Source organism: Hemicordylus capensis, chromosome 5 (genome assembly GCF_027244095.1).
Source record: "Hemicordylus capensis ecotype Gifberg chromosome 5, rHemCap1.1.pri, whole genome shotgun sequence".
Lineage (NCBI taxonomy): Eukaryota > Metazoa > Chordata > Lepidosauria > Squamata > Cordylidae > Hemicordylus > Hemicordylus capensis.
Genome location: NC_069661.1, coordinates 32,882,313 through 32,897,062, shown reverse-complemented (window position 1 = coordinate 32,897,062; position 14,750 = coordinate 32,882,313). Strand labels below are relative to the sequence as shown.

The 14,750-nt window shown below is 43.9% G+C and overlaps 1 protein-coding gene across 1 annotated transcript in view; it reads left to right on the top strand.

The window, feature by feature from the left end:
- The window catches only part of MANBA (mannosidase beta), a 74,179-nt gene that overhangs the window by 52,282 nt on the left and 7,147 nt on the right, over window positions 1–14,750 (top strand). Inside the window, exons 10-13 of the mRNA XM_053253002.1 lie at window positions 1,146–1,232; window positions 3,932–4,099; window positions 8,925–9,143; window positions 11,743–11,907. Coding sequence (XP_053108977.1) covers window positions 1,146–1,232; window positions 3,932–4,099; window positions 8,925–9,143; window positions 11,743–11,907 — 639 coding nt within the window. The remainder of the gene's footprint in view (window positions 1–1,145; window positions 1,233–3,931; window positions 4,100–8,924; window positions 9,144–11,742; window positions 11,908–14,750) is intronic.

Sequence of the window (14,750 nt, the reverse complement as noted above, 5' to 3'; positions counted from 1 at the left end):
ATTCAGGATATGGATAGATCTGCCTGTTCTGGATGGGTTTATACTGCCTCAGAAAGAGCAGGTATTCAGTCTGGGAGTACTCTTGGATCTGGTCCTCTCTGCTACCTGAGTCTGTGGCCAGGGGTGCTTTTTATGTGGCTGATATGTTAGCTGTGTCTATTTCTGGAAGAGAGAGACCTTAAAACAGATTCTGGTAACCTTTAGGCCAGGGATAGCTAACTTTGACTCTCCAGTTATTGTTGAAGTAAATTTCTTATCATCCTCAGCCACTGATTATTGTGGCTGGGGAAGACAGGAATTGTACTTCAGCAACAACTGGAGAGGAGCCAAAGTTGGCTATCTTTGCTTTAGGCTCAACTACTGTAATGTGCTATATGTAGAGCTGTCTTGGTACAAAGTCCGAAACTTCAGTTTAAAATTCAATGCCAAAGTGCTCTTTGGGAAAACTTGGAGAGGGCACATTACTCCTGTTTTTAAAATATTGCTGCTGATATGTTTTAGGGCAAATCCAAAGTGCTGGTTATTACCTATAAAGCCCTAAGATGGCTTAGGTCTGGAACATTTATGAGAACATTTTCTTTGGTATGGGCCCCCGCTTACTGAGGTCCTCTGGATAGGTACACCCAAAATTGCAACCAGCTCATCTGGTGGCAACTTGGGGTCGAACCTTCTCTGTAACCACCCTTGAGCTTTGGAACACAGTCTCTGCTGGAATAAGAGGTTTAACATCTCTGGTGGTTTTTAGGAAGGCCTTAGAAACATATCTATTTAACCAGGATTTTGGCTGAAATTTTAATTGTTCTAGCTGTTTTAATTATTTTAATTAGTTTTAATTATCTGTGAATTTGTTTTGTTGTAAACCACCATGAAATTTTATGACCTGGAGGTATGGAAATACAATTAAAAATAAATAAATACTTGGGTACCATTTGCTTGTGTAAGCAATGCCTAGTTTTTGTGAGTTATTTTTTTTCTTTTGACCAATTACATTATATATAGAGATTGTGTTTTGAAGGGGAAACTTTTTCAATTTTGTTTCCCCCCAAAACAGCCCCTGTGATATGTGAGCTGGAAAATATGTGCTCTGTTTACATGGAAAAATTCCTTATTCATGGACTTCTTTCATTTTTCTCCTCACTTTCTAGATTTGGCAGGATTTTATGTTTGCCTGTGCCCTTTACCCAACTGACCAGAGCCACTTAGACTCAGTAAGAGCAGAAATTACTCATCAGGTATGGTATTCCGTCTGGTAGGTTTGAGGATCTATATTTATACAAACTAGTGTTGACTAATCGCACAATCTTTCTGCTTTTACAGAAGTAAGCATGTTAGTCATTTGTAGCAAAAACAAACACAGATTCTTGTGGCACTTTGATAATAAGTTTATTGTAGCGTAAGCTTTCATGAACTACAGTCACTAGACTTAAATATCTATATGTGTCTATTTTATCTGCCAACTCACGGTAACTCTTCATGCATTGGATGAAGTGGCCTAGAAGTTTGAGGTGCCACAAGACTCTTAATCTCTCTGCTTTCTCTGTTGGATATTTCACACTTGTGCAAGAGTTGGTGCTTTGGTAACCATTCCCGGATGAAAAACCAAGGATATAGAGACTGCCACCTGTAGTGATTTTAAGGCTGGTTTACACATTACCTTGTCCCCCTGAGACAGGCTGTTTCTGCCTGGTGATTCTTCTCACTTGCCAAATGGATACTTTCTCCCAGAATGCTCTGGGAAATGTCCATAGAGTTTTGTGTGGAAACTCTCCATCCCATGGGAAATCCATGTGACAAGGTATTCTAGATGTTACAGTGAATAAGGACGATTACTTGCCTGGTTGCTAAAGAGATATAGCAGTATGCATGGAACTCCTTCCCAGAATGTCTGGTGCTGCTTCTCTCCTTCCTGTTCTCCCCCCCGCCCCCACCGCTTCAAAACCCAGCTAAAAGCCTACCTCTTTTGTGAAATCTTCAGTTTACCCCCTTAATTCTCTTGCTGATCTGAAGCAATAACTGTATTTGTATTTGACATATTCTTGCCCAGAGACTCTTGATTTTTCTCTCTCTTCTCCCTTCCTCCCCATCCTTGATTTTATGTCTGTCAAGATATATATGGTAAGCTCCTTTGGGGCAGAGATTAGTGTTTGATCTTTGCTTGTATGACTCTGTGATATGCCATTGCACATTGATTGTGCAATATACATGTATCTGCAGCCTGCTCCTAGTAAATATGGCAGAAAAATATTTGTGGATTAATTTGCATGAATGAACATTGAATGCTTTGATCATAGATGGCAAAACGATGTCAATATGATTTTTGCTGGCTGCATTGGCCTGTTCATTGCCATCTCTCATATTTGGCCAGATCTTTTGCTGCTTGCTTCTTTCCCTTTCAGTTCTCTCCCTCCTTCCTTCCCGCTTGCACCGTCTGCCAAGGAATGAGCCTGCAGTGATTCCAGTGGAACCTTTGGTGCCACATAGTCACTAGGATGCATGGTGCTTTAGAAACATAGGCGCATAGGAAGCTGCCCTATACCAAGTCAGACCATTCGTCTATCTAGCTCAGTCTTGTCTACCCTGACCGGAAGCAGCACCTCTAGGTTTCAAGCAGGACTCTTTCCCAGCTCTACCTGGAGATGTCAGGAACTGGCAGATGCTTTGCCACTGAGCTAGGGCTCATTGTGGAGAGGGGAAAACCCTGTTCACCTGGCCTCTCCTACCTTGCTGGTTCCATGAGCACTACTGTTGCAATCCCATCCAGCAAAAGCTGGCCCTGTCAAAGGAACAGGAATGATTGTTCTTATGCAACAACCACAAATATTTATATACTGCTTTTCAACAAACATTTCCAAAGCGGTTTACATAGAGAAACAAACAACAAACAAACAGGAGATGGATGCAGAAGATGGACTTGGGCTTTTCAGATCAGACCCTATGAGCTGCCTCCACAGCATGGCAGTTCATAGAATTAGGTCGTATGTTATCTTTATGCTTGAGGTCTGTGTTCTTAATTCCTTCAGAACAAGGAGGAGTCCATGTTTGTTTCCAATAAGCCTAGCCCTAAAATCTGGAGTTAATGTCAAGTTAGGCTTCATGGAAAGGAGGTTTAATTCTCCCTCCTCTTTCTAACTCGAATGAGTCATATCCTCCTCTTCAGCTGGTGCAGTGAGAGCTCCCCCTCCTGTTTTCTCCTACAAATGTGGAGCTAAGTGATGCAGTTTTGCCAATCCCAGCGTCGCTTTGCACATGATGTTTTTTAGGTGTAAACCTATGAAGTTTTAAGTGTGTACCTAAGAAAGTGAAGTATTAATGCTATAAGAGATCAGGATTGGCTGAGACTCCCTAGGCTGTGTAGACTTGTGGGCTTGCAGCTGTGTAGAGGTCTGTAAAGGCAAAACATGGTTTTGTGTATATGCAGGGCGTTTCAAAAAATGCCCTCCCTCCCATCCCCATGGGGACCCTGGGGAGAAGAAAATGTTTCTTATCAGAGCCTTGTGCAGTGTGTTTGATAGGACGTTAATTTGTTAGAGGCTGAACATTTCCATTCTCTTGATGAAAATTTCAGTGTAAACATATTATTTATTTGCTTTAACAAAGATGAGTGTAAGTGGCAGGTTTAAAAAAAAAAAGTGCAAATACTGCTAATGATAGATACTGCCAAGATCTGGGTTGAGCAAAGTAGCTGATTTGCATCTCTGTAAGGCTAGCTTCTTGGATTTTTCTGAAAACAGAAGCCACTTCAAATGCTGAAAAGCCAGCACCAGTTAGTAATGTCCAACTTGCAGATGTGTGAAGGCATTTGGTAAAATCCTGTCCCCACTTATATCAGTGTAACTAATCCATTATCATTTCTGACTTTACCCACATATCTTTTTTCTTTTAATATGTAAGTATTAATGTTTGAAGTTGAAAGCTTTGCCTTTCTTTTCAGATAAAGAGACTAAAATCTCACCCATCTATCATTTTATGGAGTGGGAACAATGAAAATGAAGCAGCGATTGCAAGTAACTGGTTCTCCATTCCACATGCAAAGTTGGACATTTATAGGAAAGATTATGTGACGCTTTATGTAGAGAACATCCGACAAATTGTTCTTGCTGTAAGTACTGTTATTCAGAAGAGTGAGAAAGAGTGTGTGTGTTAGAAGGTTTAAGCTTTGCTGAATTGCAGTTTGGCAAACTAAATTCTTTAGTTTGGAAATGAATGGATAGTTTGCATATGTTGTAGGCAAATTCTTAACCTTAAAAATGCAGCAGGCGAGATCTAGAAACATCTGTTCTCTTTGAGCATTCACTGATGTACTCAAATCAGTCCTGACAGCCATTTTATCTTCTCCTCTGCCCTGCATTTATCAAAAAATGCTCAAGGTTTGTGCTTCTTTTGTAACATATATATTAAAATATGCTCTCTGTTTTATTGCCCATTTTATAGTTAAAAGGAGCTTGCTTTGGGGAAACTGAAGTTGGTGAATAGCCAAGCTTGCTTAATGTATGCCAGTGTTTCTTGCACTAAATGCAGATCAGGGGAGGTGCACTTCTCCAAATGGTTAAGAAAAGTGGTGGACATGCACCAGAGAACTGCAGTTAGCCTTGTAACTCTTAGCATGTGGCCTCCACAAGTCTCTGCACTTGGAAAGTATGTCTCCTCTGCACACTTTATGGCGTTTAGCTCCATAAACACCAATGAACCAGTTGCAGGCATACTTGCTGTGTAAAAGGTTAATTGGCCTTTAATGAGCAGAAATAAATGTAGAAAACAAGAGATGTTTATACACACACATGTGCACGTAGCCATAAACAATTCCTCGAAATTGTGATTGCAGTGTTCTGTATTCAAGGCATAGTTTATCCAGCCAAGTGCTGGGCTGCAGATCACTCTTATAAGTTATACTCACAGATAAATTATAGTACATCGTTTCTCACACGCATGATCTCTTGATCTCACTCACACTCGCCCCTCTGCCAAACTAGACAGCAAGGGCACTATTATTCCTTCAGGGACTCAGCTCCTGCTGCTTTATGTAATGCAACCTTCAGTCACTGAAGCTGAGTTCACCACATCTCTGCTCTCTCTTTGTTGTTCAGAGTCCCTTTCTTCTCACCTTTTGAAATATTCTGAGTATGACTATAAGAATGGATTAGCTGGCGCAAAGAGGTATTTAGGGAAGGTCGCTTGCTGTGGAGAAAGAATCAGAAGGGGCTATGGTAGGGAATTTTGGGAGGGCGGGTTGGAGGAAGAAGCATGGCAGCTGAGGACTGGTTTTTGGCCCTATGCATGTTCGGGAATGCCACTCCCAGGGAAGCCAGATCCAGCCATCCCTATCATAGACTATCACAATGATGTAATTAGCTATTGCTCTGTCATTGTTGCAAAGTGACTGGGTTGCAAGGAGACTGCAGAGCTTATCTATTTCATGAGTCCCTGAAGACCAGAAAACAAAATTGCTGGAAGAAAGTAGAGATAATGCAGTGAATCTCTGGGTACATCCAGCTTTACTTTCATAACTCTGATTTCCTGTTTCAGCACTTCCACTTCCTGTGTGGACCAGAAAGCAGGGGCTTCAGTTCACACTGGTCCCACACTGGTCCATGTAGATAGCAAGACCAGCATGGAAGCATTGTGCTGGATGTCTGCATAGCTGGCTTCCCACAATGAAAATGGGAGATCTCCAGTGAAAAAATGCAGCTACATTCCACTGGAACATTTCAGACACTCCTTCTTGAGTGTAGGAAGCTGCCATCTTGATATGTTCTTAGATGAATTTGGTTAAAGTGGTTTGCCTGTCTGGTTTCCATATTAATGTTGAAAATTAGATTTCTGAACATGGCTTCAGAAAAACGTGTTCCTGAAGGGTATCTCCTTGCAACTCATTAACTGCTGCTGTTAAGATTGTGAATGATTATGTAATATTAATATTGAGGATTTAATTAATATAATTGATATTTAATTAATATAATTGAGATTCTTCATGAAAATGTGTAAGAGATGAAGTCATTCTCTGAAGAGTTTTTGATCTCTCACGGAAATGGTATTGCATTGGTAATGATGTTATTTTTATTTGGCTTAGTTCAGTCTAGCAAATGATGATGGAGTGCTTCCACTATGAGAAATCCACCCTCTTTTATAAATCTAAGGAATTAGCTGCTAATTGGAAAAGAAGAATTTGTTCTGAACTTGTCACATCCTTGTGTCCCAACCTGATAACCTTGTCACAACGTTCACTAGGATGCAACTTTTTCTTTTTGTGGGGCGGCGGGCTGTTTTTAATTTGAATATGCATTTACATTTTCCTCCTAAATCAGGCCTACACCTCTTGTGAGCCACCAAGCTGAATGCAGCCCAACTGTCTCACGTTGCGGGCTTCTTTTTGCAGTCCCAACTAGGCAGAAAACATGGGTTTGGTGAGCACACGTTGGGCTCCCATATTTGGATAGTGAAAACTGCATTTGGTTTGGTCAGTCCCAAGTTGGGTGGGCCTGTTCTGAATGGCTATTGGTGGGTTTTTGGCATTTGAGCCTGCACAAACCTTTTGAGGGGAGCAGATATATAAAGCTGATTAAGCCAGAGGCACTGTTTTGGATACAAACATTGCTAATTCTCTTGGATGCAGACAACTTAGCGCAGTTCTTTTAACCAGTGGTTGGTGGAATAGCAAAAGATTGCAGATTGTATTGCTTTTTTGGCGGGGTGGTGGTGGTGCGGGAGTTCTGTTCCTTACCATCTTATTCTTTTTTCTGTGTAAACCACCTTGAGAACTTGTTTGTTGAAAAGCAATATGTAAATATTCTAAATAATAATTAATAATACCATCTTCACAAAGGGATATGTGAGCGTGTGTGCATGTGAACACACCAGGGGGAAAAAATCCCCAACAAGCTTGTGTGCTTCATCTAGAGTGCAAGGACAGTGCTCTGCCCCTCCTAAGAGATGCTCAGCCTTGCTCATTTATAGAGGGAGGGAAGTGAGCATCCAACTTGGTCTGAGTGCCCCTCCTCTCACCACCATTGTCTGATAGATAATGAGTGTTGATATATCTGCTATGCAGAAGCTCAGTGGATGTGCAGCTCCCTGTTTCTCTCTGTCCTCACAATTAGTTCCTATTTTAATACTTTCTCCCCTCTTCTGCTAATGCTCCTTACCTGCCTGAGGCAAGGGATCTGATGAAGGCATAGTGTTACCATGGTGGCATGATTGCTGCTGAAAAAGAAAAAGAAAAGATCTCCCCATTCCCTTGTGGACAGGTTCTTCATTGCCTGGGTAGTATATGGAAGCTCAGGACTCATTGGCACCAGTGATTGCTTCCTATTGCAGGCAAATGCAGGGGTGGGGGAGAGATTTTTATACTAGGCGGTATATAAATAAAATAAAATAAAATAAAATTAGCTTGCATGCTGGGGATGGCTTGATCCAGATTGGGACCATGGTGGGGAGAAAGAGTTAAAGCTCCTCTTCCCTGGGTGCCTGGTCCAGATCAGAACCACATCTGTATTGCTTCCTTGGGCTGACATGATGCTCAGTGAAACAGGGTGAAGGATGTTTGTTTCCAATGGAAGTAGCTCTGTGCAACTGTGTGGATGCTGTTTTAAGTTGTTATGCAACTGCCCTGTTGTGCAATACCATTGCGGCTGTCTGCCATGTTTGCAGCAGCCTCAGTAGATCCCTAATGTTAACATTTCACTTTGCATCATGTAGGCCGCTAAAAAAGAAGCAGCATTGAATATTCCTACTACACATTTAAATTAACATGTAGGTTGACCGCACTGCACCAGCACAGTGGGGACCTCTCTGCCATGTTTGTGTGGGAAGTAGCAATGTAATTGGGGCGACCCCCTATGATCTGAACTTCCATCCGTTACACAGGGGACTACTACTCTTTTCAGTGACCATCGTACCATTGTAATCGCCTTTTTGTATTTTGCTGGTAGAGCGAAATCTCTGCTCTCTGCTTTCTTCAGAAGGGAAGAAATGCCTTTCTCCCTGCAGGTAGATGAAAAGCCAACTTTCTATTGCTGACCTGGAGAATAGTCTCCAAGATTCAGCCTAATAGCAAGGAATATGCCAGCCAGGGGTGCTGGCAGGGGGAAGAATCACACATTTTCTCTCTCTCCAGCAGTGTATCGACTGACATACTACACAAGGAAACGCAGGTGGCTTGAGCACAGTCCACGCCCCTGTGTGGTCATAAATGCCGCCGATAGGGCTGCGCTGCAGGGCAGTCTTACTCCATCCAATGGGTGTTGCGTTGCGTAACTGCGTCCACGGAGCCTTTATGACAGAGTGAAGCAGCCCTTCAGTGCAGCTCCATCAGTGATGCTTATGAGTGTGCAGCACTGTGGTCGGTGCTCAAACTGTCCACTTTCCATGATGCTATATGTGAGGCATTGTGAACTGAATGCTGGGGAAATGCAATGTTTTGAATACAGCTGGAGAGAAGGCATCTGGACTTGACAGTATGGTATGGTGTGCAGCCGTGAGTTTTTTAAGCAATAATAATTCCCTGGAAAGACCTTAATGTTCTTTCTACCTAATCAGCTTTTGGGAGTTTTTTTTGGCTGACAAAGCTGAACAGAGTTATCCTAAACTGTGCAATCTTTTCCCTTTTAAATGTAAATACATTGGCCATGACAAATGTTTTCCTTAGCACTAGTCTCGCGATCTGAAGGTAGTCTTCTTCCTGAGCAGATTGTTTTCTTTTGAATGCTGAAATGCATTGAATTGTTTCTCACAGCTGAACATTTGATTCCAGGAAACCGATATTTATTTGTGTGTTAGCAAGTGATGTGGCAGAATGTGAGAAAAGAGGTATGACTCAGCAATTTCAGATTTGGGGTGGCTTTCTTTGGCTTTCCAAATTACTGCTTGTCTAGCTTGTCCTTTATTATCTCCCAGCCCCACTTATTCTGTTGTGTTTTGTTTAAACCCAGGAGGATAAGAGCCGTCCTTATATTACCTCAAGTCCTACAAATGGGTTAGAATCAGCTAAGGAAGGTTGGCTGGCCCATAAGCCTTATGACACCCATTATGGAGATACTCATTACTACAATTACATTGGTGACTGCTGGGATTGGACCACATACCCTAGAGCACGGTTTGCCTCGGAGTATGGCTTTCAGTCCTGGCCTTCCTTCAACACCCTGGCAAAGGTAAGGAACTGCTGTGTTTTGCTCCTCTCTCAAGTTCTGAGAACATAAAAAGAGGCTTGCTGGATCAGACCCCAAATCCATCTAAGGCTGATACTGTCCCAGCACACGTGATAAGGAAGGTGTCACACAGAGAGCGCACCCATTAGGATGCCGACAGCAGAAGTCCTTATCATGTCAGTGGGCTAATCATCTAAATGACCCACTAAATGTGCTCCAAGTGCCTGTTTAAACAGGCATTTGGAATGTGTAGAGAAGAGACATTCAGATGAACAGCCCTCCACATGAAACATAGAAAGCTGCCTCATACTGAATCAGACCATTAGGAACATAGGAAGCTGCCATATACTGAGTCAGAACATTGGTCTATCTAGCTCAGTATTGTCTTCACAGATTGGCAGCGGCTTCTCCAAGTTTGCAGGCAGGAGTCCCTTTCAGCCCTATCTTGGAGATGCCAGGGAGGGAACTTGGAACCTTCTGATGCTCTTACCAGAGCAGCTCCATCCCCTGAGGGGAATATCTTACAGTGCTCACAGTTCTAGTCTCCCATTCATTTGTAACCAGGGTGGACCCTGCTTAGCTAAGGGGACAAGTCATGCCTGCTACCATAAGACCATTGTTCCATCTAGCCCAGTTTTGTCTACTCTGGCTGGCAGCAGCTCTCAAAGATTTCAGGCAGAATCTCTCCTAGCCCTACCTTGAGGTGCAAGAGATTGAATTTGGAATTTTCTGCATGCAGAGCAGATGCTCTACCACTGAGTTATGGGCCCCATGGTAAAGGGACACACTGCGAGCATGTTGGGATATCTGCTAACATCACCTCTTCCATGTAACTTTTGTCAGGATGGTATTGGCATTGCCAGCCTCATGTGCATCATCCTGTTTCCCACAATGGCCAGTCAGATACTGCCAGAAAGCCCTTAAGGAGGGCAAGAAGTCTATCTCCCTCTCCTGCTTTTGCCCTCCCACCAGTTGGTATTCAAAGATATTCTGCTCCTGAACATGAAGGTTCCTTTTAACGATTATGGCTGGTAGCTGTTGATATACCTACCCTTCATTAATATGTCTAGCCCTCTTTTGAAGCCAGTCAACAGTGGAACTAGTTACATGAGGTGGCGGGGGCAGGGATCTCCAAACCGAGGCTGGATAGACATCTGTTTGGGAGGCTCTAGCTCTGGATTTCTAGTATTGTGCTTGAGGTTGGAATAGATGTCCTACAAGCAGACTTGTAGCTGGGGGGTATTGGGTGGCCCGGGCAGGCCCCCACCCCCAACCTTTTGCAAATAAGTGTTCCAGGTCAGGAGCTGTCAGCCTCCCACCCAACTTCTTTGTGTGTCTCTCCCACTGTCCCCACTCCAGAAATTGTAGGCTGGCTATGGGCTTGCCTACAAGGCTACCTCCGGCTCTTTGATTCTGTGTTTCTAAGCTGATAGCCATTGCCATATCTTCTGGCAGTGCTTCCATCAGTTAGAAACATAGGAAGCTGCCGTATACTGAGTCAGACCACTGGTCTATCTGTAAGCTCAGTATTGTCTTCACAGACTGGCAGCAGCTTCTCCAAGGTTGCAGGCAGGAATCTCTCTCAGCCCTATCTTGGAGAAGCCAGGGAGGGAACTTGAAACCTTCTGCTCTTCCCAGAGTGGCTCCATCTCCTAAGGGGAATATCTTACAGTGCTCACAATTCTGGCCTCCCATTCATATGCAGCTAGGGGGACATGTTTGCTACCACAAGACCAGCTCCCTTCTCCAGTTAGTTATGCACTGTATGAAGTACTTTCTTTTGTGTGCCCTGAATTTTCTACTACTACTAGGAATATCTATATACTGATTTTCAATTTTAAAAAGCAGGTTAACTTAAAAAATAATAAATAAATAAGATGGTTCCCTGTCTCAAAAGGGCTCCCTGTCTAAAAAGAAACATGGGGTAGATACCAGCAACCACCACCAGAGGGATGCTGTGCTGGAGATGGATAGGGGCAGTTGCTGTCTCTCTGATAAATAAGAGAGAATCGCCGCCCTAGAAGGTGCTCAATTAGCAGGGAATTTACAATCAGTCAGAATAATGGGATGACCCTCACATTCCGGTTTATGAGGGGGAGATGTTAAACACATTGGCCCATATGTTGGGCAGGACTCCAACACTGTAGACCTGCCAGGACTTGCATCTTCCTTCCAAGTTGCACAGCAGCCCCGGCAGGTCCCCAGTGTCAATGTACGGCTGCCCATCATGCAAGCCCTTTTGTCGCTTTCAACCTTGTAGCTGGATTTCAAATCCTTGCTAACTAGATATTCAGCCAGCTTTCAACCAGCAAAATTCCAGTACAAAACATAACCCCCACCCCCCACCCTCCCCAAATTGCTGTGGTTTTTCTTGCTTTTAAAACTTCCTATAGGCTCTACCCCCAGGGTAGTATGCAGTAAGGGGGTGAATAAGAGGAACTAGGCAATAGAAGAATTCTGTGCATGCAAAGAACAAGTTCTGCAAAAATACTCAAGTGCATAAACTCTGGTTTGTGCTGTTTTCTGTGGTCTTGATACTTTTTTATAAGTTCTCAGTCATTTCTGTGTGTGATTGTGTGTTGGTTTTGCTTTTTAAAAACAGGTGTCTTCTGAGGAGGACTGGTCTTACACAAGCAATTTCTCACTACATCGACAGCACCATGCAGAAGGCAATGAGCTAATGCTTCAGCAGGCTGGGTTTCATTTTAAGCTGCCTCAAGGAAAAGACTCACTCAAGAAATTCAAAGATACAATCTACCTCACTCAGGTAATTAGATATCAGACTTTTAAAGGTGACTTTTTTGGGTATTTTTTCTGTTAAAAACTGTACAATGTGGTATATTCAACACGTACTGCAGAAAGTCTGGAGCAAAATCTCACTTCGATACGCTTTGTGTTAAGTGTTTGAATTGGGGATGTGCATGAACCTCTGTCTGTGCACGGGTTCGAAGTCAAAGCGGTTCAGCAGGTTGTGTGCAGAGCGGGGTGGTGGTAGCAGCGGTAAGCAGCACCTTTAAAAGTGAGGACAGCAGGTCCTTACCTGCTCCACTGCTGATCCACGCAGCTTCCTGCTGCGGCGTTGCACCCCGTATCACCCTGTATCACCACTGTCGTGTACGGGCTGATGGGGGAGGGGCGCGTGATGCTGCAGCAGGAAGCTGCGTGGAGTGGCAGCGGAGCGGGTGAGGACCTACTATCTCACTTTTAAAGGTGCCACTCACCCCACACGACCACCTCGCACCACACTTAACCCACCGAACTGGTTCGGCTTCGAACCAGTGCATGAACCGAGGTTCATGTACATCCCTAGTTTGAATTATAGTGATTAATTCTTGGGTCCAACAAGAAAAAGCCAAGTTGTCTAGGGGTTTCTTCATCTTCGACATTTTTGCTACAGTGACAAAAGTGCTGTACAGAAAATTCATACCTACCATCATGTATGAAGTGTGGGAAGAGGTTATTCTGCTGTTTCTATATAATTGTGCACGTTGGTTGTCCAGTTCATGCACTTGCTGTGAACCAAACTTTCACGCTATGCTGCACGGCAGTATCTGATAGCAAAGATTTTTCTCCTAATAGGGAGATCATGCTGGGAAAATATCACATATGACATAATCCTGCTGTATGTGTGAAAAGAGGCAAACTTTAGCAAAGCTTTAGCCTCCTTCGATAACAGAGAAGCTGAGAAGAGTTCTGGTTGGTTTTTGCTTGCAATGTCCTAGAGGTGGTGGGGTTTTGGTGAGTGATTTCCTGCTTGCACAAGTCTGTCAGGTTTACTGACAAGGACTGACTTTCTCACCTTACTATAAAGTGTTTTGCTCCCACACAGTTTTCAGCATGTTGGCTGAATGATAAATAAGCCCTAAGTACCTTCTTAAGGTGTGCCTCCTACCATGTAAACCTGTCCAGGTCCTGTGCTCATCACTCCAAGCCCTTCTCCATCAGGTGTTAGGTGGATGGTGACGAGAGAGGGGGCCTTTTTGGTCATGGCTCCTTGATTGTGAAATTCCCTCCCCAGAGAAGCTTACCTGGCCTGATCTGTGGATGTTTTCCTGTCACCAGATGAAGATGTTTTTATTTGCTCAGGCATTTGTTTCATCATTGTTTCATACACACATGTGGCCCCTCCCTCCCTCCCTCCCTCTCACACACACTTTCACATACACTCCCACACGCACAGCCCTACCTCTCTATTGCTCGCTGCTGGTTTTGTTCTGCTTTTTTTATTTGTATTTTGCTGTATTTATTGGTTGAAATTCTCCTCAGGGCCAGGATTTTCCTGAGGTAAAGTGTAAAATAAAGATTCCCAGAAGTATAAAACAAAGTAATCCACCCAAACAGCAGATTATGTGGTAAGACTGTTCCTGCAGGAGGTGGAACTCTACCACTTGAGACTGCAAGGATGTGTGGAGGGGGTTACATGAATACTCCTCCTACATAAGTACAACATTTTGCACATAGAAAACGAGGATCTCAAGGAGAAGCAGCCTCACCTTGACTGTGGAACACCTTCCCCAGAAATATTGTTTTTAGCACCCATCCTTTCATCCTTTACGTGCCAAATGAAAGCTCTTTTCTTTTCCCTAAGCTTTTTACTGAGTAATATAACGATCTACTGTATTGTTACCACTGCTAGTATTTGCTTAACTTGTATTCTGTCTTTTGGTAGGGTTGAGTTGAAAAGTCTCCCTCACTCATAGGTGGCAAATGGGGGTGAGCTGGGGAGGAGAGCTTTCAGTTCTAATGAGGGAGGGGGATTTTGAAAAGTTTCAAGGATTGAAAGCGGGGTTTGTGTGCACATGCGCATGTTTCCTGGTGGTAGAAAATTGTTTTTCCTGAATCTGCCCCCTCCCTGTGACTAACTCTCTAAGTCATCGTGTAGTGTTATTACTGTTACACACTGGAACCACTGCTGCTGTGAAACTGGAGGCAGTGGGAAAGGTGTGCCTGTTATAATTATAAGCTGCCTGGGGAACCTCCTGGTAGAAAGGCAGGGCACAACTTTTGAGATAAAATAATAGTTTTGTTCCTGATGCCCTAGTTTTGGATGAATAAGGAATGTTTTTACAAGAATGTTCAAACCTTTCCGCCTGCCACTTCCAAAGTCAACTGGTAGTCTCCAGGAAGAGTTTTACCATATGATTAGTTGCTTTTGTAAACTGGTCTGATAGGGTTGCCAACTGTCCCGCATTGTGTGGGATGTCCCTTTTTCCTGGGGCGGGGGGAATGCTCATCCCATTCGGGACTCAATTGACTTTATAATTTTACTTTGTTGTACTTTTAATGCTGCTGCTGCTGCGTGGCGGCATCGCAGCAGGGATAGTGGCAAGAACTCCGTGCCCGCCTCCCAAACCATGGCAGGTGAGGTTGCGGCGGGAGGCAGGCAGGCGAGCGAGCGTGCTGGAAGCAGGTGGAGAGAGAGCGGCAAAGGAGCTCCTCGCTCGTGCCCGCCTTCCTCCCAAACAAGGCAGATGGGGCCGATTTCAGGCCTCTGCGCACATGCACAGAGGCCTGAAATCAGCCTGATCTGCCTCATTTGGGAGGAAGGCAGGCCAAGGGAGGAGCTTCTTTGCCGCTGTCTCTCCACCTGCTTCCAGCTCGCTTGCCCAC